The 26090-nt window shown below is 39.5% G+C and overlaps 1 protein-coding gene across 1 annotated transcript in view; it reads right to left on the bottom strand.

The window, feature by feature from the left end:
* Nucleotides 1-540: 540 nt before the first annotated feature.
* Adamts12 (ADAM metallopeptidase with thrombospondin type 1 motif, 12) overlaps nt 541-26090 on the bottom strand; it is a 231629-nt gene continuing 206079 nt past the window's right edge. Inside the window, exons 21-24 of the mRNA XM_013018671.1 lie at nt 20145-20321; nt 17183-17326; nt 8618-8777; nt 541-724 (exon numbers count right to left, since the gene is read on the bottom strand). Coding sequence (XP_012874125.1) covers nt 546-724; nt 8618-8777; nt 17183-17326; nt 20145-20321 — 660 coding nt within the window. The 3' untranslated portion in view covers nt 541-545. The remainder of the gene's footprint in view (nt 725-8617; nt 8778-17182; nt 17327-20144; nt 20322-26090) is intronic.

Raw genomic sequence — 26090 nt, 5'->3', positions numbered from 1 at the left:
AAAAGGAAGATAGTTTAAGGGACATAGCCAGCTGTGTCATCCTACCCTCACTGAACAGGAGGTGAAGAACAGATGCATATTCCTAACTCATCTCCATATCTTAAACAGCACCTTATCTCAGGTCAATGGGGAGGATCTACTCAAAAGATGATTTGTTCCCTGGGTAAACGTGGCTGCGTTTCCTGATTCTCCTGAGGTAGTCTAGAGAAAATCTGGTCTCTTGTTTTTAGCTTTAAGAGGGGGAAAATACATCATTACACAGACTTGTCTAATCTGTCACCTTTCCCGATTGCGGATTCCAGCTAATGGAGAATACTCCTGGATGCTTCACCTTCCTGTGAGGAGCAGCAAGGGTGGGAGTCCCGGACCTCCTGCTTGGGATGTTTTGTGGCTAGAGGAACACAGTGTATTTAACTTCGCTATAATCCAAAGCTAAACCTGAAAGAAGTAAAGTAGAAAACCTCAGTGGAGCAGCCTCTGGGCTAACACATGTCACAATCAGCAGGCTATGGCAGTCTATGGTGGAGGGTGGCTTTCTTCCAGACTTAGGGAAGTTTGGGTTTTTTGAGCAGTTGCTGTTTTCTTGGCCATTGCGCGTGGATGCTGTGTGTCTGGGAACACGAGGAGCAGCACTGGGCCCTCACCGTGGGCACAGAACATTTCTTCATGGATTTGAGTGTCTGGCAGAAACTGGCCGACAACCTGTCCTTGGTGCAATGTATATCTGTAGGAAGAGAAAAAGAGACATAAACCCAAAGAGTACTTTTTGTAGGTGAACCAATCATGCTTATATTACTGTAAGACTATATAAATCTACAGTGAAATAAGCCATAGCACTTCTGAATCACGATGGCCAACAGCAATTATTCTATATTAGACACTGAAAAATATTTGTGTTAAGCTGACTCACCAGTCAAAATTCTTAATTGCTGTGTGCTCATGTAAGGCATTCCCACTCTGCACAGTTGCCTTACTCTTCATGTCTATGGCTTGCTTTGGACAAAAGGCTCTTAGTAGACACAATTCCTGTAGGTCCTTGGAAAGTGCTAGAGGATGTGCTAATGATCTCCCATCAGCATAAGGAACCTAGTTTCTGAAACCGCCGGATAAAGGGAGGGGAACATGTGGAGCAGACCTAGACCCAACAGCTTGCAGCTAAGCCAACCGAAAGCCGTTCTAGAACAGCTGAGCTAAGTATTAGTGGACCTATACATTTGGAGTAAAGACTGCATGGTTACAGTTAAAGACTCCCAGTGTCGGGGTGTTTAGCTAGATTGTTTTGGCAATAGACAAATGCAGCATGCTCCAGGCTTCCCTTCCCTTTGTCTTCATAGATTTATTAGCAGGTCAACACTCTTCCTCCGTTTCACAAATGAGAAAAGTATGATTTAGAGTAGCTAATAAATTGCATGATGTTATCTAGCTGCTGTGTGGCATGGCCAGTTTTGAACTTAGGCAGATTCTACTTAGGTCTAATGCTTTTATCCATCACTCTATTCAGAGTGCCAAGCATTGACCAATCAGCCAGTTAACCCGAGCATTTCTCAGCACGGTGCAAAGGATACAGATACATAAATGATGGCGTCTAGACTATACCATGTAGCTGAATGCATGAGGCAGGAGCAAGCAATTCCCATTCTCAAAATACAACTAATTACTTGAATTCAAATTCTCATTTTTCTTTAGCTTTAGGCAAAAATATCCCCATTTTCATGGCCTTCTCTTTAACTCCCTGGAGTTAACATAGATTGCTCAGAGGCCATTCACTCATGCTTTCTATAAATGCTGCTACAAATGTACCAGCCCATAGAGTACTTGCCTACAGGGAGTTCAGTGAGGTTCAAATCACAGATTTTTCCTCCTTTCAGAATGTGAAATTGTTTCAAACTTTGAGTGCCTCTTGGAGCTGTGGTTGCTTTCTTTTTGCTTTACAGAGAATATATTTTAATAGTCCCAGATAAACCCATGTTCACAAATTAGCTACTGTCCTTTGCAAACAGAAGTCAGTAAAGTAGAAATTGACCCCAAACCTGTGATTTTTGCTTCTGTGCTCTTTTCACTGTTAGATTGGGAAGACAAAAAATGCTTTTAGATCTCCTTAGAAGTCATCATTTTCTTGACTGTCCTATTTTTTTGTTTTTGTGAAGAAATAAGTGTCATCTGTTATATTTCCATTTTGTGTGCAAGATTCAAGTGTACTTAGGAACTGGTAATGAAAAATGAGGCTAGAATGCCAAATCTAAGTGGTTCTTATGGATTCTTTTCTTTAGGATTCTTCTTTAAGTCCTTCATTTTAAACATCCATTTTTCTAAAATTCTGCAGGAAGTCTTCTCTCATGTTTTGCTTTCAGTAAGAATACATGTTTTGGCTATCCTTCCTATCGAGAAATGTCCTTTTGAGCTTTTTGTCTTTAGTGTCCCTATCAGAGCAGCAGAAATTCTCCACGGGTCCTTGGCCATGCATCATGTGAGTAGGGTTCAGAACAAGGTTTCTTCCCCAAGCTTCTGGCTTAGGACCAGGGCCTGGCATGAAAACCTAGGTGTCACATATGGTCCTGTTTCTCACCAGCGTTTCCCCAATCCCTTGTAAATGGTAGATGGAGAAATTGTACACATAGAGTAGGTCTTTGGCCTACATTCTCTCTCCTGTGACAATAGGAGTTCTCAGGGGTTGCTGTAAGGAAAGGGGAAGTCAGAGGAAATATGAAGGCTTCCCATTTCTCTACAGAGCTGCTTTGGGTGATGCTGACTTGCATAGATCTCTTTGTCTCAATATCTAAACCTGTCTTATTTTTGTACCACTTGCTGAAACATGGCACCACACTCTTTCTTGGACTGTAAAGGTTGGGAGAATATTTTCTGCTCAGCACTAAAAGTCGATCTGTTATTTGAGAGGTGTTTGTCATTATAAGAAAGGCCTCTAGGAGCTCCCTAAAGCCTTTAACCCTGCTGTGAGTTGGACTATAGCCTCTGAAATTTAAGTAATCCCACAGTTGGAATCCTAACCCTTGGTACCTTGAATATAAACTGATTTGGAAATACAGTCTTGGTAGATGTAATTATTATCTAAATGGAGATTAAGTTATTTTGGAGTAGTGGGCCCATAATCCTACATAACTGGTGCTGTCCCTAGAGGAAGAGGAGAAGAGACACATATACTTGCACATGTACAGACAACCAGGATATTGAGGAAAGATGGCTATATCATAATGGTACATAGATTGGAATTAAATGGCTCTAAGCCAAAAAAAGCCACGAATTGCTGGCAGGCGCTATGAGACAAAGCATGGGTCTAACGATCCTTACTCTTAGAATTCTAGACTACAAAACTATGATAGAATAGGTTTATGTTGTACTAAGCCACCCAGTTTATGGTACTTTGTTTGGGTAATTCTAGAAAAATGAATCAATTAATGTGCCCCTTTGGCCATGACAATAATTCCATGACAATGACTCATTCAGCATTTCCCATGGATGAGGAAATGTGTTTGATATATACCATACCAATTGACCCTCAGATAAATCTGTTTTCATGTATATTTATTTTCTTTTATAAAGCAGGGTTCCAGAGAGGCTTAGGAACTGGCCTGGTACCACATAGCCAGTATATAGTTGATGCTACTGGAATTGAATGTTGTCTCAGTGTCTTTAGAGCTTTAGAGCTTTGGTGTCAGGATGCTGATTCTCCTACACTAGTTATGAAGAAGAAAAAGGTCACACAAACAGGTCTTCCCTGCCCCAAATAGTTGCAAGGCTCCACTTGTCAGAATAGATGAACATCTAAGGGACTAAAAGAGGCACAACCAAGCCTGTCTGTTGGCAGATCTCCATGAGATCATCAATACCACTTTTCAAAGGTTCTCAGGGCCCTGGAAACCTGTTGGGTCCGGGCATCTTACACAGAAGCAACCTGGAGGGTGGCAGTGGCCTGTATTGATAGTTTGTGATCCAGGCCTATGTTTAGCGGCTCATTTAGGCAATGATTACAACTCTAGCATCATGCTGGTACTTAATTCTACCAGTTTTCCTTAGTATTGTAAAATAATGAAGGCTTGTAGTGCCCAGCCAATGGATCCCAGCCCTGAAGTATGATTAGGGACAACTTGAGGAGCAGATCCCAATTTTCCCCTGACTGTTCAATTCAAACCATACTTGGAAATTTAAAGGGATGACTATATACTTGTTCTTTTGTATATGCCTGGGTCTAGATTGAAAGCACATTTTGCTTATGAAAGACAGTTAAAAAAAACAGTTGTTGACAGTTTCCATAAGACTTAGAGCTCCTTGAGACCAGAAATGGTATCTTACTCATAATATATTTAACCCTTACCACTGACCTAAGATATATTAAGTTATTATAATTGTTGCTGCATTAATGTATGAATGCAGTTGTAATAAGTATTAGTAATTGTTGCTGCATTAATGCATGAATGCAATTGTACTTATGTACAACACAATTCTTCAGTAGAAAATTTATAACAAGACTGTGATGGAAGCAGAGAATTCCATTGTGTACGTGGTATCATTTGTAAAGAAATGGAAAGACTCAGAAAAAATTATATTAAGCAAATTAAGTCAGACTAAGAGAAACACTGGTTGCATGGTTTCCCTCATTTTTGGAACTAGAAAATGCCTTTAAATCCATAAATAAAACATGCTGGATATTAAAAGGCAAAAAATATACTTTGACATGGTAAATTATACAGTACTCTAGACATTCATATAGTGAGACTACAGAAGGATATTCTTAGGAGAGGATCACAAAGGCTCAATAGCTATGGGCATATAAAATGATGTTTATGGAAATGAATTTCAAGAAATGGAAGGTTTTATGTTATTTTGATTCTTAGTTTTTGATTTTTATTTTTTTTCTTTTGTCGCCGTTTTTGATTTCTGTACCTTTTGTCTCGTAGGTAAGTTAATCCAGGGTAACAGGGAGCACAGAAATGGTTGGACAAAAAGTGAACAAATGCATTAGTGAAATTCACGAGACACTATGTTGCACTATACAACTTGTGTGTGAGGGGGGTAGAGAGGGAAAACCTGTGAGAAAATGAGGAGGAGGTGACATTGTTCAAAAAGAAACGTACTCATTACCTGACTTATTTAACTGTGACCCCTCTGTTCATCACCCTTGCAATGACAATAAAAAAATTTTAAAGCCTGGGTGCTGGTGGCTCACACCTGTAAAATCCTAGCTACTCAGGAGGCTGAGATCTGAGGATCACAGTTCATAGGCAACCTGGGCAGGAAAGTCAATCAGACTATTATCTCCAATAAACTACTTAGAAAAAGTCAGAAAGGGCCCTGTGGCTCAAGTGGTACAGTGCTAGCTCTTGAGCACAAAGCAGCTCAGGGACAGCACCCAGGCCCTGTGTTCAACTCCTAAGACTAGCAAAAAAAATCCATAGACTCAAAATATTCCTTTGTAACAAAATTGAATCAAAGTTCTTATCCTCCCTATTTTTCTTGTCTTCCCACTCCCATTCCTAAATAAACAAACAAGACAAAGAAAAGGAATCAGGAATGATGTGTATATAGGAGTTTTGCTCTGCTTCTGCTTTTTACTCAAGACACTTGCAAAGGATTCTATAACATATACTATGGAAATGGTAGTTATGATTTAGACTTTAGGTTATTAAATATTTGGCTGGTAACTAAAAGAAGGAAAATGATTGTTAGGAAAGCAATGTGTCTTGAAGTCATACCGATCTTACATGATAGAAATGGGGGTATTTCTTGTGATGGCTAGCTGACAACAATGTTACCACTGGATGATTCATTTTCAAAGCATTTTTGAGGGTACATGGTCAGGGTGAATAGTTGGCTTCCCAAATCAGAGAATTTCTAGCAGCTCTTTCATCTAGCTTTGTCTGAAGGCTTTGCCTTCAAGGAAAGCTAGTAATTAACTTTGTTGCCCTGACAATTGTCAGTAATATAATTCATTGTTATTTATATCAATCACCTGTCAAATGTGAGTACTTATTCAGAGATTTCAAGATGAAAACTATCTTTGCTTTTACCCAGTTTTGATTACTGAAGTTAATTGTCCAGCAATAGGACAATTATTGGAGACAATCTACATATAATTTAAAGTAAAAACCCTTAACACCTAAGCATGATCAACTAAAACCAGGTAGTTGCTTTTGTTATGTGAAAAACATAACATAGAAGGCATTCAATAGTCTTAAGTTTTTATAAATTTGGTGCCATAGACGGTGATAAGATGAAATGAAAGACAAAGGTGTTAGATTGGCTCCTTGGTCTACAACAAGTGCTTTTCATATTTAGAGAGCATCTGAATGACTAGGAGATTTTGTTTAAATGTCGATCCCAATGCAGTGGGTCTAGAGTGAGATCTGAGATCTGGCATTTTTAGCAAGCTCCCAGCAGATACCAATTCATCTGGTCCAGGGACTACACTTTGAGTAGCAAGAGTTCGGAAGACTAAACACTAACAGCACTTTTTTCTTTTTTTGTCGGTCATGGGGCCTGAACTCTGGGCCTGGGCACTGTCCCTCAGCTCTTCAGCTCAAGGCTAGTGCTCTACCACTTGAGCCACAGTGCTACTTCCGGCTTTTTCTGCTTATGTGGTGCTGAGGAATCGAACCCAGGGCCTCATGCATGCAAGGCAAGTACTCTACCACTGAGCTGCCTTCCCAGCCCCTAATAGCACTTTTGAGACAATGAAAGCAATCCTCAAATACACAGGATGCTTAACAGAGTAGCTACACGTGATAACACATTTAAAGTATGTTCACTCCCTGTACATTTCAATCAAGATTTCCAAGACAGAACTCTTTCCTGGCTTCATAACTTGTATAGCAAACCAATCAAGAATACTCTGCTGTGGATGATTCATATATATCTCAACAAATAATGCCCTAGCTAGAATTCTATTCCCAAAACAATCCTTGGGTCTTTCTTTATGTCATCTTCTCAGCTGTTCAAGTCAGAAATAGAGGCTGAGCTTTCTTCTCCTTATTTTTATGTAGTTTCTGAACCTGCTAGTAAGTAGATGCATTTGCCTAGTTGATGTCATGTAATGCATATATTTTGCACAGGGTATGGTCTCCTAACTGGTCTTCCTTCTCTCTCATATCTGATTTTCTTTGCTTATATATAATAGTTTTGTTAGGATAATTTCCTCACACCTTATGTGGTTTTGGCCTATATAATTTTGGTGCTAATTGAATTCATGGTTGCTGGTCATTGAGATAAGAGTCTACCAGCAGTCTGCTGGCTCTCTAATAAAGACTCCCAATTAGGTTTCTTAAGTGGTGGTTTCTCTTGTTTCTCACACCTGAGTTCCTTTACAATATTTGCAGCCAGAATGACTTTTTAATCTTCACTTCCTTAATTGGAATATTTCATTCTTCCTTTCCACCTTAACAAGTCCATCAGTATGCTTCCCATGGTACGTTGTCCTCTAACTCCAGCTTGCTTCTTTTACCATATCATTTCCTAACTCTTCTTGTGTGTTTTGTGCTTGTACCTGTATTTATATGACAGACCATCCAGTCTCCTTCCTGGCTACTCTGGAAGATAAAAACTCCTCTTCCTGGAATCTTTTGCTGGACTTTTCTACTCAGCTTTGACCTCCTCTGGAGCTTTAGGTTTAATACCTTTTACAATACTCTCATACGCCCGCCCTGCCTTACTGCTTTCTCATACTGCCTGACACTAGTTTGTAGTTTTGTTTCTTGTTTCATAGTGTCTAGTATTCAGCAAGTGTCCAATAATTATATGTTGCACGAATTCATGATTTGAAAATAAACAATCCTTCAGAGAGAACTCAGGATTAACTTCAGGGGAAGTCGCTGTTGGATGTCTTTAGTGTACTGAAGTAAGTAAGCACACTTCTCACTACTTATCATTAGGAATCTTTTGAAAGATATTACCATTGCATGCTGCCAATGAACTGTGTTTTCAGGAACAACATGATCCTTAGTTGCTGCCCCACAGTGTAATTACTAAACTAACTTCTCCATGAAGCATTCTTTACTTTATAACTGCTGTAAATAAATTACCAAAAAACATCTCATTCTTTCTGAAAAATTTTCCCCCAGGTTTTCAATTTGATTTAGAAACTCATTGTGGATTAATGGAGCCAAAGATACATTGGAATGGTTGGCCTATGGTTGAGCCAACTCATTTATGGATAAGAGAAGTGCAATCAATAGAGCAAATTACCCAAGGCATGAAGATCACATAAATATTTTATGAAACATTTGTCCTTCTTTGTTTGATCCTGATACCTTTACCCCAGAAGTTGCTTTTGTAAAATTCAGTTTAAAACAATAAATTTAGATTTATTGACCACCCTACATTTAGCTGTTTCCCAAGAAAAGCTGGAACATCTCTAAAAACAATGGAATTAATTCTCATCTGTGTGGAACAACATCAGTGCAAACATGTTCCGAGATAGGAAAGTGGTTGAAATAATTCCTTCAGGAATTAGTTAAACTTCAGCAAACAGACTTGTTCCCTAAGTCACGGGCTAGCCTTAGGAGCACTTAGATTTTCTCTTCAGCAAAAGGGACATGAACCTATACAGGTTCTGCTATACAGAATAGCTACCACTCTTCTCTCCAGCTAAACAAATGCATTCACCTACCAGCATTCTTTCTGCAGGCTTGCTGGTTGCATTTTTGGAATTCTGGAGGTCTGGGTTCATGATCACACAGGCACTGGTCTGACTCTTCAGTTGTATTGTCCTCTGAAGGGACACAATGGACAGTCCTCTTTTGAAATCCACCTCCACAAGAAGTGTTGCACTGTAAGAGGGAGATACACAGAATTGGAATTTTTTTCCAGAAACAAAAAGGGTTGGAAATCTTCCTCCAGGATCACCAGCAAAGCACTTCTATCTAACTCTACCCTAGTCAAACATGGAAAATCTCAATTACCAAGAAATCTGTTTAAAGAGCCATAGAATAAAGAGGCACCAATAACTTGGAAACATGAGTGTAGAGTCTTATATTTTAGGTTGTTAGATTGAATTCAATTTAGGCCAGTGTAGGATTCTTTGAGGAACACCCTTCTCCTTTTCTCATGTGAGAATGGCCTGTTTGCTTATGACATAGTTTCAATATTGGGATACCGCCCATGCTTCCGTACATGAGGGATCCAGAATGGGCCTCTGACTCTAGTTGTTTAGTTGGTACCTTCCTTGGGAATCTAGAATTCAGACACTGCAAGAAATTCCATCTGAAGGTGAATCATACAAACTTAAATATCATTGGTGGTTATAGTTCCTACCAAGCAGGAGAAGTAGAGAAAATCAGATTATAGAAGATGTGAGTGGAATGAAACAAGAGCTTAGAAAGGAATAGGAATGAAATGGTTAACAGCCTTGATTGTAACTAAAATTTCCAAGCTGGTCCTCATCTTCATATCCTGAATATAGGAATGAAGTACAGTATATGGAGATTGAAAGGAAAACAGAAGAAAATTACATTTCCTGGACCCTGGTACTCTCCAGTTTCCCTGGACTGGTTTTTTGTTTTTTTGGTTTTTTTTGGTTGTGGGGCTTGAACTCTGGACCTGAGCGCTGTCCCTCAGCTCTTCAGCTCAAGGCGAGCGCTCTACCACTTGAGCTACAGCACCACTTCCGGTTTTCTAGTGGTTTATTGGAGATAAGAGTTTCACGGACTTTCCTGCTGGGTCTGGCTTTGAACCAGGATCCTCAGATCTCAGCCCCCTGAGTAGCTAGGATTACAGGCATGAGCCACCAGCACCTAGCTCATGGACTGGTTTTTATTTGGGGATCAGAAGTAAGTAAAAGGAAGAGAGCAATGAGAATGCTATTGAAGGACAGCTCACCATCTCCCATCTATATTCCCAATCCCATCCTTGGAAACCAGCATTGCAGTTTTTTCTCTTTAAATTTGATGGTACCCATAGGGATGGAATCATATAGTATTTGTCCATTTTTGGCTAACATTTCGACTAGCATAATGAATTTGAGCTACATCTATATTGTAGTATGTGTTGAAATTTTCTTTGTAAGATGGTGTAATTTTCTACTTATGTCTCTTTTATGATAGTTTTGTCCATTCATTCACTGATGAATGGCAAAAATTGGCACAACTCCTCTGTTGTGTCTTCCATTTGGCTACTGCCACTCGCATATGTCCTTAGGATTTACATTTTACATAATGTTTGGTGATTTTCTTTAGCCCTGTCGTTCTTACATGATGAAAACATCCCAGAGTACAGAAACAAGTTCCTTTTTTTCATACTCCACAGTAATTAGTGTAATAATACTCTGATTTACTGGCTGAGTTCTACTGCTGCATGGAAAATTCTGGAAAAATTATTAAACTGGAAAATAATTTCATTTGCCTTTTGAAGTACTGGATACTCACCTTACTAGGTAAAAAAAATTCTGACTCGCTGATAGCACCAAACAATTCACAATGTTGCCACTAAAACCCTGTTTTTTTATAGAGAAATGTGAAATGCGGTGTTTCTACTCTTCTATTTTTACCATGATCCGCATGAAACCTTATGTTTGCATTATGAAGGCAGAACTTTCTGTAATTAAATATAAAGACAGTTATATACAGCAAGTTTGTCTTAATTCTCCAGACATCTAGTCAGCTGGTCCCAAATCAACAGACATCTGCAACAGACAGAGAGAAGTGATGGAGAATAATCAAAACTAAATATACTAGTATTTAAAGGATTAGAGACATTACTTGCTGTTTATGGTTCTGAGCCATTCATCTCAATCTCCCTCTATAAAATAAGATTGTTAAAGATTAAATGATGTCTTTTCCAGATTTCTGCTTCTAAGGGACTGGTGAGACAGTCTGGGCTTATTTCAGGTGTTTGTCCTTCTTGTCCTCTTGGGCATGAAGATTAGAAACAAAGTTAATTCCAAGGCAACACAAAAAATAAGAAGAGAAATGAACTGCTTTTTAGTTTATCAGCCAATAAAAGAAGTTGAATTTAATTGAGAGATTAAACAGGAAAAGTAGTTGCTGATTTTTTTTCTTATCTTTAAGTAGTTGCACAAAGTTGCCATTCAATAGAGCAATGTAGGAGTAGAATGTATCTTGATTAATGTCACCCCATCCATCATTCTCCCCATCCCTCTTAACCCTCATTTTTCTTAGTTCTGTAGTATTTGCATTGAATTATGACTTCATTCTCCCCACTCCTCTCTAACTCACTCTCCTTGACTTCCTTCCAAATGTGAGTGCTTATTTCCTTGTGTTCATTTTGTTAGCCTTTCTAAGGAATTATACTGAGTTCTCCCTTGAATCTACTGTATTTTAGCTAATACATTTATATATACTTCCATATCACCCCATGTATTAACTTATATATTCACAATCTAGTTATAACTTCCACATATTGGAGAAAACACGGAAACTTTGTCTTTCTGGGCCTGACTTCACTTAACATAAAATTTCCATGTCCTTCCATTTCTTTGCAAATGATGCAGTATTATTCTTTCTAATAAATAAGTAAAATTCCATTATGTATTTATACCACGTTTTCTTGATCTATTTGTTCATTGAGGGGCATCTGGATTGATTCCATACCTTGGCTATGATGATTATTTCTGCAATGAACACGGTTGTGCTGGTGGCTTTACTGTATCACAGTTTGTAATCTTTTGGATAAATGCCAAAGAGTGGAATTTCTGGATCATAGGATAGGTCTATGTTTAGATTTGAAGGAATCTCCATACTCTTTTCTAGAGTGGTTGAACAATTTACATTCCCAACAATGATGTATTAGAGTTCTTTTTTGTCAATACCCACACTAGTATCTGTATTGTTTGTGTTCTTGATAATGGCCATTCTAAATGGGGTGGGATGGAATCTCAGTGTTTTTTCTTTGCATTTTCTTCATGGTCAGAGATGTGGTATTTCTTTATATCAATCAGCTATTTTTATTTCTTCTGAGAATGCTCTATTTAGCTTGTTTACCCATTGATTGATTTTTTTTTGTTTTTAATCCTTGCACTGTTGTAAGACTGAAGGTTTAGAGGCTTAAGATTTACATGATATATATCATAAGTGCATATATCTCACATATATACATCTCATATATACACATATATGTGTACATATATTGTATATATCATAAACACATATGTAGATCCCTAGCACATTTAGAACTCACTATGTAACCCATGCTAATCTTGAATTTGTAATCTTCCTGTTTCAGGATCCTAAGAGCTTATATTGCAGACATACACAACAGTGCCAGGTATATGACATTTTATCAAATGTCTGGCAATCCTGGTGACCTCAGGCTCTTTCTTTTATAGCTTAGAATGAAGTGCCTGATATATTATATATATATATATATATATGATATATGTCATATAAATATAATATACTATGATATTTCTATATCAATCAATACAACCATTTATATCTCAGAGCTCATATGATAACTATATAACAGTTAATCTATTCATCTACTCCATTGAAACCAACAAAAGAAGGAATGCTTTGCAGAACTTATACCTAAAATAGGAGTATTCAGGGATCTAAATCTGCTTGTGAACTAGCTAGGACTACTGATTCACAGAATTGCTGTCACTCTAAATTGAACCCTACAGTGGCTTTGCTGTTTTGTTTGTAAAAACTACACCACGATAGATTTGGGAGGAATGGGAGATAATGATGAAAGAAGTGACAATGATCAAGATGTGTTGTGCTTTGCAAATTGCTGTGTTGAGTGATAACCCCTCCATACCACTACTTTAAAGATAATGAAAATGAAAAATCCCACAAGGATTCTCTCCAGTTTAATCTGCCTTATTTGGAAACATGGATCCTCACAAAACATTTGCAGTGGGAGAAGCTGCAAAAGAAGCATCTGAAGACCACTCAATCACAGATCAAATGGAGACATATAAAGAAGAGAAATGATTTGATGTTTTATAAATGAATGCCAACATGTTCATTGAACAATTTTCTTTCACTTATCATTAATACATGGCAGACCATGTTTTATGCACACAGGAAATATTCTTAAATCAATCCTACAATAATCATGCATGAAATAAGGTTACTTTTCTGGCTCCTAATCCTTTTACTTTTTTTAACTTTTGCTATTTAGAAGCTTATCTAAGGTCTCTTTCCATTCTTTATCATTCTTTTTCCTTAGCTTCTTGTTCTCACATAATGAATATAGTTACTTGTTTCTCTGAAGAGGCTAGTTTCTTGGGAGGAATTCATCTACTTACTACATGATCTCCATCTCCTCTGGGTCCCTTTACAATTTATTTTATTTAGTTTTTGTGTGCTATTTTCATTTTTTGTTTGTTTTCTTGAGATGTAGTCTTACTATGTAACTCCAGCTCACCTTGAACTCACTGTGTAACCCATGCTAATCCTGAATCTGTAATCTTCCTGTTTCACGCTTTTGAAAGCTCATATTGCAGGGATTTACAACCATTCCAGGTATGTGAGGACTTTATCAAATACCTCTTTCTTTATAGTTTAGAATGAGGTACCTGGGATTTTATTGGAGACACTGGATGGCAGTTATTAAGACATGTCTTCATTGAGGGAATTAGGATGAGATCTATTCTAAACCAGCCTACCTTTGTGGAACTCTCTGAAGGAAGAAAACCATTACCCTGATGGTTAGAGGATGTTTTAAGCTTAATTATTCAAGAGATAAGCCTTTGTTCCATCAACTGTACTTGATTTTTAGGTTCTCTTTTGATTAACCTCTTCACAGATTATACTTGCTGGCTGTTGTTGGAATACACCAGAGAATCTAAAGATCTACTGGTTCTCTAAAAAGTTCTATCAAAATGCCTACTCTCACTCCTGCCCCCAGGAGTATGAGGGAAATCTTACTACTCTGGAGCATCCTGAGAGAGGCAGCTTTTAGCTGTTAGCTTTCTCTGGGATAGAAAGTTTTACTGATCTCTCTCTCTCTCTCTCTCTCATCTTCTCTCATCTTTGTCTTTTTCAGTTTTGTTCCTTCTCCCTATTTAGGGAGTCTGGGAATAGAGGCAAATGTGTATGTATATGTATATTCTCAGTTTGATTTCCAAGGCTGGTTTGCTTGATGTTAGCCACATTCCATTCCCCTACCCTGCAATGTACACAATTATTAATATCTACCACATGACTGTATAAAGGAAACGGCAACACGTGTCCACCTTCTGTGTTGCAGACAGCACTTCTAGCTTGTTGAGGGAATTGAAATTAAGCCTTCATTTGTAGATTTTAATCTTCCATGAGATTTTCTTCTCCCATGAAGGGCTCAGACTTGCAGCATTTTTATTTATTTATTATTTTGCCAGTCTGGATGCTGTCCCTTAGCTTCTTTTGCTCAAGGAAAGTGCTCAGCTACTCGAATCACATGCGACTTCTGGCTTTCTTAAGTAGTTTGTTAGAGATAAGAATCTCACAGAGTTTCCTGCTGGGGCTGGCTTCAAACCAGGATCCTCAGATCTTAGCCTCTTGAGTAGCTAGGATTACAGGGGTGAGTCACTAATGTCCAGCTACCTACAGCATTTTTATGATTCTTCACATTATACTGAATTTTCTCATCTAGTGTTCTCATTTGATTCTATTACTGATGAAATACATTATTGTTGGATGGGATTCCAAAGTATTTAATGAAGAGTCCAGGCAGCGGGATCCAAGGCCTGTATGGAGTGATCAGTGCCTCTTCCTGCTAAGGCCTTGATATGAAGAAGGCCCTTGCTTCCTTGGAGCTGTGAGCTGCTCTTAGGTTAGTAACTACTTTTTTGTTATTGTTGTTGTTGTCGTGGGGCCTGAACTCTGGGCCTGGGCACTGTTCCTGAGCTCTTCAGGTCAAGGCTAATGCTCTACCATTTGAGCCACCGCACCACTTCCGGCTTTTTTTTTCTGTTTATGTGGTGCTGAGGAATCGAACCAGGGCCTCATACACACAAGACAAGCACTCTACCACTGAGCCACCTTCTCAGCCTCTAGTAACTACTTTTTGAAGCTGATACATGGACTATAGCACTCAAACTTTGCTGGAAATGGTGAATATTAATTAGATGACTAACAGGTACCTGAAGATAGACATAAAAAAGGGGTTGTGGTTAAGCAAGTGATTATCAATTAGCCTGATGAAATTTGATGAATGAAGTGTCCAAAATTAGGCCTGGTTCATCCTATTTGGGATGGAGGTGAACTTGAAGTATGGATTGCTGAAAAACTACAGAGTTAAGGTAAATTCATTTAATGGGCAATTGCTCATACTGGAGCAGTCTTATATTAGAGGCCTGTGAGTTCACATGTGACTTTTAAAATATTGGCAGAAAACTGACCCTAAGTATTCTTTGTGTAATCAAGTAATCTTGGCTCTAATTTCTTGCTGATGAAACATATCCTGTACCAGTCAAGAAGAAAATGTGTTGCTGGATAGGATACAATGTATGCATGTATGAAAATATTTCAGAGTATCTCCCATTCTATTAATATATACTATTAAAAGTATTTTTAAATTCCTATGTATCCTAAGAACACCAAAAACAAAATTTATATATACATGCATGCATTCACATCACTTGATACCTTTCATTACTTTGTTTATAACAACAAAAATATATGCTGTTCTCATATCCATGGAGCACACCGACAGGCAATTAGGTACTTAAAAGGAAACCTGAAGAAAATGCTGTAAATTTTTGCTCAAAATAAACATACTCATACAGAATGAATTATCAGGTTAAAAAAAGTATTCATTGCTAAGGGGTAGTGTACTAAATTCCTGTGGTTCCTGTTTCCTAGCTCCGAGTCCTATTATTTGTGCCAGCTGTGGCACCCAACTTCATAGAAGCCCAATGCAGTGGTCTGACCCTCAGGCTACACCACATTCCTCGTACCTCCTGACTCTGGACTTTCTTGTTACCAGTTATACCCAAGATATGGTGCAGCCTGTTCAGGGCCCACTCATATGCACACAAATGTAGACATTCACAGAAGGGTATGAACACTGTTCCTTCAAGGAGAGAGATTTTTTTCAGCCGTGAGGCTTGAACTCTGGGGCCTGGGCTCTGCCCTGGCTCTTTAGCCCAAGGCTAGCACTCTACCACTTGAGCCACAGCACCACTTCTGGTTTTCTGGTGGTTTATTGGAGATAAGAGTCTCAAGATCTTTCCTGCCCAGGCTGGCTTTGAAGTGTGATCCTCAGATCTCAGCCTCCTGAGTAGCTAGGATTGCAGACATGAGCCACCGGCACCCCACAAGGAGAAACTCTTTACACAAAAGGTGTTCAGAACAAGGTAATGAGTACATTTCTTATCAAGCATTGTAGCCTACTCCTTTGTTTACCCTTCCCATCCCATCCTCCCCCGCCCCCCTCATTATCTTGCCCATGTAATTGTAACCCCTCTGTACAGTATTTTCACACAAAAAAAAAGGTGTTCAGGAGCTAGTGGATGTCTGGTATCTCTTCACACCCCTAGATAACTGCTAGAAAAGCCAGTAGTTCATATAGCTTATAGAAAACCTGCCTTTGGAAGCTAGCAATCAGTTCCCCTAACACCATAATTATGCTAAAATACCACTTGAAAGCTGACTCCTCTTCCTCTTTTTTTAAAGTTTTTCTGCTTCCCTAGCATTATCTTTTCTAATGAAAGGTTGAGTTTCTCCTGGAAAACTAAGCCACAGATTAAAAGGATGGCTGAATCTAGCTTTCTAGCTTTTTGCTTCAGTGCCACCAACGCAGCAGTGTCTCTTATGCCGTAAACAAACTTTGATCTTCATCATTTAGGCTGGCCATCTAGCAAACTGCTGTGGATAGACAAGAAACCTAACATTCACTAAGTGCAGATAAGCCTAAAGTTTGAGGTTATTCCTCCTGGCTCTAGGAAAAACCCAAAAAGCCAAGAGGTAGGCTCCAAATGAACTCATCCTTAGAGTTTTGCCTATGGAATATCATATTTGATATGTTCTTATTTGAAAGCATTTGATCTTTTCTCTTCTGAACTTGAGGCAGTGAGCACTGACCTTCAGCAGCTATGAGGCAACTATCAGCAGGTCTAGAAGATCTGGGAGAAAGGATGAAAATAGAAGTACACGGAAGCACACTGGACATCAGTGAGTATGTGAACATTTGCAGTAAATGCATGCAACTTTTATAACTTAAAGCCATGGATGTGACTTTCTCTCATAAAGCTAAAAAATAAATCAAGGTGTCTAGAACCAATGCTTACCAAGTTCCAGTCCCCAGTGGCCCAGTGACAACAAAGGTGACTATTGCAGGAGACAGTGGACGGTGGCCTTTTTGTCCAGTCACAGAGGCTTCCTGGACAAGACACCTTCCTCTCCTGAATCCCGCCTCCACAGGACCTGGAACACTGATACACAATGAGATTAGGAGGAAATCAGGCGATGGCATGCTCAATGACATGGATGGAATTTTTGCAAAATAAATGTATTAGTATCAATGAGTTGGACAAAGGAGCTTCCTTCTTATATCTACAACATACACGACATACATATGATGGACCTTTTTTCTGAACTTCAAAAGGTTGTATGGGGGGTTATAATGTAATATGTTCATCTAAGTACTATCAATTTTGTTGTGTATTAGCAGAAAAATCAATATCTGTATTGGCACCTGAAGCATTTTTATAGATTTCCTACAACGACAACACGAGTTGTTTACAGAATAAAAGTGAAACAAGAATTAAAGAGTGGGAGAGAGGCTGGCCATGGAAATCCCGAGGACAAAAGGAAGAGAAAAATCAAAAGTTGCCTAACAGCTCGCTGTACAATAACATGTTCAAGGAAAGAATTCTGGCTAAAAACTCAATGAGTTGTTTTTATTTTCCAGAAGGGACTCATTTTACCTGCATTTTGCCTCCTGGAAGAAGCATCTAGAATCCCAAATGCAAAAATTTCGATGTATTTATAATGATTTAAAATATGATTTCACAATATGATTCTGTTTGATATCTATTAAAAATGTGTTTTGGCATGAAACCTATCTACTTTAGGAAGACTGAAACTGTTGGAATTTCTCAGACTTTTGATGAAGAGGTTGCAAATGTCACAAAAGAAACGCAAGATGGAAAACTTTTTCTTCAGGGATCTATTGCCAAAGCATGTTAACATTTTTCTAACTAGAATAATTTGATAAGCTATATTATGTCATGTATGAGTAGAACTTAAATAATTCATGAAGAATTTTTTAAAGTGTGCGTGTATGTGTATGTGTGTGTGTGTGTGAGAGAGAGAGAGAGAGAGAATACTAGTCCTGGGGCTTGAACCGATGGCTTGGATGCTGGCCTTGAGCTTTTTAGCTCAAGGTTAGTACTCTACCACTTGAGCCACAATTCCTCTCCTGCCTTTTTGGTGATTACTTGGACTTTTGTGCCTGAGCTCGCTTCGAATCATAATCCTCTGATCTCAGTTTCCCGAGATTAAAGGCATGAGCCACTGGTGCTCCGCTTGAAAACTATTTTGGATTCTTGGACAATTCTTTGAAAATTTTTACTTATGGCATGGTTACAACAATAAGGACAATAAAGTATCATGGATGTCTTGTTAATTCCATGCCTGTCACATCAGGCACTGAGGTCTGCTGGCACAATAGAAAACATGGAAATTCTATACAGTTAGTCTTGTTATAGTCAGTAAAAGAATGAAAATATTGCCCTCACAGTCTTCCAGCTTTGAGTAACAACATGCATTTTCCCCCCATTTATTCGATGTGTTTTATCACTGTACACTTACATATGTGCACACATATTGTGTAACACCTAGGAAAGAGGGTAAAGCACTGCTCAAAGTAGGGCAGGGGAAGGAAGGAAGAGGGGACAATGGTGGCAGTTGCTTCAGAAAACACCAAGTAGGCTGGGTGCTTGTAGCTTATGCCTGTAATCCCAGCTACTCAGGAGGCTGAGATCTGAGAATCACAGTTCTCTTATCTCCAGTTAACCACCAGAAAGCCAGATGTGGTGCTGTGGCTCAAAGTGGTAGAACACTAGCCTTGAGCAAAAAGAGCTTGGGGACAGAGACCAGGCTCTGAGTTCAAGCCCCATGACTGACCAATAAAAGAAAGAAAATACCAAGTAGTGGCCTAGAGACACCCCAGGAATCCAATGGGTGCTTGACCTAGTAAGTGGTTCAAGGAGACTCAGTTTTCCACAGCCTCTGAAATAACTCTGTATCCTCTGTAGCCACCCCTTCCTGGCACATGGTAGGTGACCCTGAGATACTATCAGTTCATCTTTCTCCTCACTTTGCTCTTTAAGCCCCACTGGGCTAAGATCTGTAGTGGAAAGGGCATAGACCTTGGAGTCTATTTGGTGTTTGAATTCACACTTCATCATTTATCTTCCAGTTGCATAATCTCAGATAACTTTCTCAGCCTCTCTTAGTCTTAATTTCTTCCTCTATAATGGAATTGATAAGCCTACTATTCAGTTCATTAAATCAAATATTAGATTAAATCAAATATTAAATTAGATATTGTACATAAAGTGTCTACCTTTTGGGTACTTTCAAATATAGTATAGTATTTTGTTTCCTCATATTTCTGTGACACATGGATATTGTTGAGATATTTTCTAGCCAGTGATGCATTTATCTATTGCAGAATGAAATCAGCATACTTTTCCAAAGAATAATAGCCTTGTTTTCATGTGCCAAAATGAAATCAAGACCAGCAAAGTGAGAGGCTTCACAAAAGAGAGACATACATACTTCTTTTTTACTTGGGCAAATGATGAACTGGACATTTAATTCAGAGATGAAACTAAAATTATACTGTGTGGAAAGGACCTGACCATTATCCCTAGACCAACTATAGACTCCTTGGACGGGCAGATTCTTATCATTGTGGTCTTTGTTCAAACCTTTCCGTTGTTTTCATTCCCTCGGCAGGACCCCAATTACCCAGTATATCCACTATGAGACTAGTCTGTGTCAAAACATTTCCTTGTGAAAGTCAAAACTGCACCATACAGACCATCATCTCAATGGAACTCTTGAAGCTCCTAACGTGTTTCACCTGAGCAGCTTCCTCCATACGTGAGGAGGTCACTGAATGGAGGCAAATCACTGCCAGGATGCCGGTATGGTCATCCCTGACTTGCACACTTACAAGGCACCACACAATTCAGTCTGCCGTCTTGCCTGGTAAGGTCAGTCTATTCCCAGGGACCATACCTGACTCCAGGGCTCCACCTGCCACTCTTCACAGGGCTCCGGGTTGCAGCTCATGCTCAGCAGGGGAGGAATGCCGGCCAGGAACTGGCAGTGAAACGGCCTCAGGCTCCGGTGGTCCCGGCTGTCCATGCACTGAATCTCTCGGATCTTGAAGCCTCCACTGCAGTTTCGAGAGCACTACATAGAGACCAAAAGCAAAGGGGTCATCTGAGTCCTTGTCACCGGACCTCCACACCCTTCCCCCCTTCACCGTGATGCCAGGCTCTCAGGAGTCAGGTCTCATGAACCTTGCTTTCTTCTCCATGCCAGAGAAAGGGAGTCAGTCACACAAGGAATCCTCCTAGTGGGTGTTTTTGGTGTCAGAAAATCTGTGTAAGGAGGTGTGAGGGTTTGAATGTCTAGCAAAAGATAGGAATTGAAGTTTTATTGCACCCGACTGTGAGCCTTGGATGAGTCACAGAAACTCTGAGCCTCAGGAGACACATCTGTAGGCTGGGATAATGCATAAATAATAAATGTTACCTCACAGACTGCTGCAGATGTTGGGGCAGGGTGGAAGAGAGCCTGCCGGCACAATCTGTCTCGGTGGCAGCCATTCCCACAGGGCATCTGTATTGATTCAGGCAGTGGCCTGGCTTCCTGGAATGGGCATCCTGGATCCCCATGGAGGGCTCTCTCTGACAAGCCACGTCCCTCTCTCCCTCAGAATCTGGCTAAAAATAGGAGTTCTCCATGCCTCTGAACGCAACAGAGGTTTCCATGTCTCTTAGGAAGGATTTACATTTGGGAAATAGTCTGAATAACTAATTGCTCAGTTGTTTGACTCATGGGGGTGAACAAAGCCCATTCCTGTCCTCACCATCATTCCTCCTATACCTGCCTTCACCTAATTCTATTACTGAGAATGCTCTAGCTCATGCCTGTAAGAAGCTATCAAACAGGTCCCACCAATCCTCCTTTCTCCTCATCTCCAGCCTCGGTAGCACAAAACATCCTGCTTCACCTCAAGAAATTGCACAGCTAACCTACAGGCTGTGGATGTACTTTGGTTGAGAATGAATATTGAAGAGCCTACTCTGCCTAAGAAAAGAAGGAAAATCAGGACTTTGCTTACAACCCTAGTGTCTTCAGATAGATCTCTCTAGTTTTTGCACTGGGATCTGTCATGTTGCTGTCCAAGGGACACAAAGCAGAGACCAGAGGGATAGAGGGATGTGCTTATCAATCTTGATTCTGCTTGGGTCACTAATACATATGCGTTAACATTCCTTTCTCTAGTCTGGTTCCTTGCCATTGCCCTTTCTTTAGGTCTCAGCTTAAAGAAGATCTCCTTGAGTTTGCTATCCTCCTTTAGATGAAGTCTTCTTCCTAGAGTACTTTAATGTATTTTTTCAACTAAAAATGTAAAATATTTCATTTATTCTCTTCTTCTATCTTTCTAGTTTTTCTTTTGATCTCATCTCATTCTTTCTATTGGATTGTTTCTGCCATGAAGGCAGGACCACCCCTCTTCCCCCCCCCCAGCCCTGTTCAGCATGATACCCAGAGCACCTAGCATATGGCCAGGTCCAGTGTAAGTGAGCCTTAATGGATCTGTTGAATAAAGAATTGGATTCTGACAAATGATCACAAACAAGACCATACTAAAGCTATCAGCACAACTATGTTTATCACAGCATTATTCACCATAGCTAAAATATGAAATCAACCCAGATGCCCCTCAGTAGATAAATGGATCAAGAAAATGTGGAATTAGTATATATATATATATATATATATATATATTTCACACACACACACACATATGAATTCTATGCCTCCATCAGAAAGAATGACACCGCTTTATTTATTTGGAAATGGAAAGACTTGGAAAAAATTATGTTAAGTGAAGTAAGCCAGACCCAAAGAAACATAGGTCCCATGGTTTCCCTTACTTGCAGTAACAAGTATACGTCTAGGATAATCTTATCAAACAAGCAGAAAAGGTCAAAAGCCATGTACATATGACCATATAAGATGATGCTAAGTGAAATGAACTCTAAGATAAGGACATAGAGATTTTTTTCTTTGTTTCTGTTGTTTTTAATGTACTATGTGATTTTTTTTGCTTCTTTTGCACATTCTTCCCCCACGGTATAACCCCTGCTTTCACTGTATTTGGATTCTGGTGCCCTGCATCTTGTATATACATTTTTCTAATTTGGAGAGGGGAAGAGAAACAACAAAATGCTGAAACAATGGTAAAAATGAGATGTCCAAGACACTTTGTTGAAAACAAACTTTACAATTTCGGTAGTGGGGGGAGGGAGATGGAAAGGTGGAAAGGAATGGGATAGTAGTGAAAAAAAAAGGAGGGGGTAATAATGCTCTATAGGAAAGCTACTTTATCTTACGCATGTAACCACTGTGTACAGTATCTTTTTTTTTTTTTTTTTTTGGGTCCGGTTGTGGGGCCTGAACTCTGTCTGGGCCTGGGCGCTGTCCCTCAGCTCTTCAGCTCAAGGCTAGCGCTCTACCACTTGAGCCACAGCGCCACTTCCGGCTTTTTTCTTTTTGCTTATGTGGTGCTGAGGAATCGAACCCAGGGCCTCAGGCATGCAAGGCACGTGCTCTACCACTGAGCCATCTTCCCAGCCCTGTGTACAGTATCTTTACAATTAAAAAAATTAGGTTCTGAGAAAATGTTTCCTCGGAGGACTTCGAATAGGCAAAACAGATCTCTGGTTGCCTCAGGATGAACAGTATCTTTCTTTACCTCCTCTCTGCATCTGTCTCACTGGGCCAGCAGGAAAGGGTGTATGTTTTCCTGTGGCCTTCCTCCTCAAATGATTCCTTATGGCTGTGGTAGTCATAATTAACGGCTTGTGGCTGAGGAAAGAAAACACTTCAAGAACTTTCAGTAGATGTAGACTTCCAAATACTGCTCCCCGTCTTCTATTAACTAGGATGCTGCTCCAAGTCACCTGATTTGAAATATTAGTCTCTATGACATGGAAAGGAATGTGTGATAAAGCAATAGAGAATATTCCAATGCTCCCATAAATCAAGTGTTTAGCTTCTCAGAAGTAGTTGACACTTGCTGGGAAGCTCCCCCAAATACAAATTAAAATGTTCCTGTCTTGGAGAAACACAAAAAAGAAAATAGCAGACAACATAAACTTAGCTGAAAAAAAGGGGAAAGAATACTAGTAATATGTACACAAAGCAGCCATTTGACAAAATGAATTTCTAGAAAGCAGTGCACAAATCCAAACAAGATGGCTTTTTAGTAGGAAAAGGAAGTAAAAACACAATAAGACAGAAGGTAAAATGGAGTTTTATTTTCTATTTGTAGTGACAATCTGCTGTTCCAAAACAATTTTTCAAATGATCGTTTTTCTGCTAGAACATGTCTCCATGGAACAGGAAATGAGCTTTCCAATGCTCTGCAGTTGTACCAAGGGAAGCCACGATGCTTTCTCTAGCCTATTTTCCAAAGGGCTTCAGAATCAGTGAGCAAGAGGGAAGTGTCAGCAAGTGAATCACTCTTAATGCTGTTTGGCTTTTGTGGGCTGAATGCCAATTGTCACATTCATTTCCTTTTTCCCTCAAAGGTCATTTGTATTCCTGTTTTCTTAACCTGGAGCCTGCAGACCAGAATTAGGACAGGAGCCAGGCCAATAGGGACAGAAAGATGGGCTTAAGGCTCGCTTGAAGTCAGGTAAGTTTTCAGTTATAGTATGAGTTGTTGACCTGATGTGATTTGCAAACCAAATTATGTTAGAAAAAAAAACACCTTTAACTTACAGAGCCATTGACAGAAATTTAGAAAATCCTAGCCATTTTCTCCCCCTTAAGATATTTTTGATTTATAGGCCATTCTATTACATTTTCTGCATTGGATTCATAGAGAGTGTTCAGGCAGGAATAATCGAGTTAATGAACAGAGTCAGAAGGCCAGCAGCTGACATTCAGTTACGACCTGGGCTCTAAATGGTTTCATGCCTGTGGATTCCTCTCTTCATTTCTCTAATGTCTCATTTCTCCATTGGTGTTAAAAGGAGGATAAAGTGATTAAATGAGACTAGCATTCTTAGGTATTATAGGTGCGCAAGACTGATGGCTTGTATCCTGTTGTGATTTCTTGCTTTCAGAGTTAGGTGCCCGATGCTAAACCAGCATGCTGAAAACAATTACTGTCTCTTATGCTGAAGAACCTCAGAAGACCCTTAGAATCAAATAGTATATCCCAAACGCTCTAAGAACAGCACTGAAATTCAAATGTGCATTTATCCTCTCTTCCTACTTCCTTTCTTCCTAGTTACAGAGCACTATGTTCCAAGTACTGTAACTCTACTGAAAGGGGTTTGCAGGTGGGGTATGGTTAGAGTCACATGAATAAGCAACAGAGATAATATATCATAAGCTGCTCATCATCTCATGAGCATAGAAAACAGGGACTAGTCGGTTTCAGCTGGGCTGAATCTTGAGTAGATTCTGACTTATGGCAAAATGGCGTCAGGGGACATTTGAGGTGGAGAGAAGGGTATGCGCAGAGAGCCAGCACTGTGAAACAGCACAGATCTGTCAAGGAACAGCAAGTTGGTCCAAATGTGAGACAGACAATGGGGATAGGCAAAGAGAGGATGAACAGACGTCACCACGGCGGGCACCATCAACTGGACACCAGTGGTCTGGGTGTCATATTTCTTGTGGTCCTCGGTGTTGTGGGCTCACTGAATTTGTTTTCCATTGTATCCATTTCATTGCTGTGCCTCTCATCATTTCTTTCTTCTTAAGGATCCCTTGACTTAACACACTCAGGAGTGTCATGGGAGTATAACGATTTAAACAACGAACAAATGGTATCAAGGGTAAAATAAATGCACGGATTTTTCAGTGTATGACCCACCTCCTTGCTAATTCAACTTTGCCTCCTGCTTAACATGCAATTCTATGCTTTGCTCTGTATACATTCGATTTTAATATAAATTGCTAGCGATGTGTTGTGTATGAAAGTTGGGGCCTGCCTGTATTAAGCAAGACAAAGGCTACCTTTTCCCTTTATTCCTTTGGAAAACTAAGACCTACCAATGCAGCACGACCACAGACAATCTGCAAATCCAATAGGAAAGCAAAGACTAGGATAAGCCAGGTTAGTTAGCAAATGAGGATGCTGGATGTTAAAAGGAAAAACTATCACTTCCTCTCATTTTTCAGCAAAGCTACAAATAATAAAACCAACAACTGTTAAGAGTAAAATTACAAAGCTGTCTATGTGGGAAGACAGGATGAAGAAAAGAGTGTAAAAATCTTTCTGAAGCAGTTTATCAAATCAGTAGTTTCAAGAACCTAAAAAACACAAAATGCTCAGGCAAGAAATATGTGAGGCTGCAGCAGATACAGTTTTCAAATGCATCATTTTCAGTTATTGTATTTCTCTCCTTTCTGTTTGCTTTTTTTCTTGGGGGAAGCAGTATTGGGATTTGAATTCAGAGCTTCTCACTTATTAGGTAGGCATGCTGCCATTTGAGTCACAACTCCAACGTTTTTTCCTCTTCCATCATAAAAACCTCTCCTTCCCAAATCCTATTGCTCTGAAATTGGCATGTGGAATATGACTGAAGTACACAGTTATTATGCAGTTATTGTATAGTGCTTCCTTTCTTCCTGAAAAGCTGTGATAAAAATGACAATGGCTGGTTGGTCTTAGAGTTGGGATTATGTATTGTGAGATTCCTGACTGTGTGTTAGAAACTGAAACACCCTAAGGTTTAGTTCCCACAGTGGCTATTATAAAATCCTGTATCGGGGTAATAATGAAGTCACTTGTCTAAAGCATCTTTCCTAGGCAAATAGGTGCCCAGGAAGTGCTGGCATCCACATGTAGATCAAGTCCTTCAAACTTCACAGACATTTATCTGCTTAGTGCTAAAGAGTAAACTTCTCTGCCAAGTACCCCTTGGT

Source organism: Dipodomys ordii, unplaced genomic scaffold (assembly GCF_000151885.1).
Source record: "Dipodomys ordii isolate 6190 unplaced genomic scaffold, Dord_2.0 Scaffold41, whole genome shotgun sequence".
NCBI lineage: Eukaryota > Metazoa > Chordata > Mammalia > Rodentia > Heteromyidae > Dipodomys > Dipodomys ordii.
The sequence above is the reverse complement of the archived record's forward strand: the minus strand, read 5'-3'. Positions and strand labels throughout refer to the sequence as shown.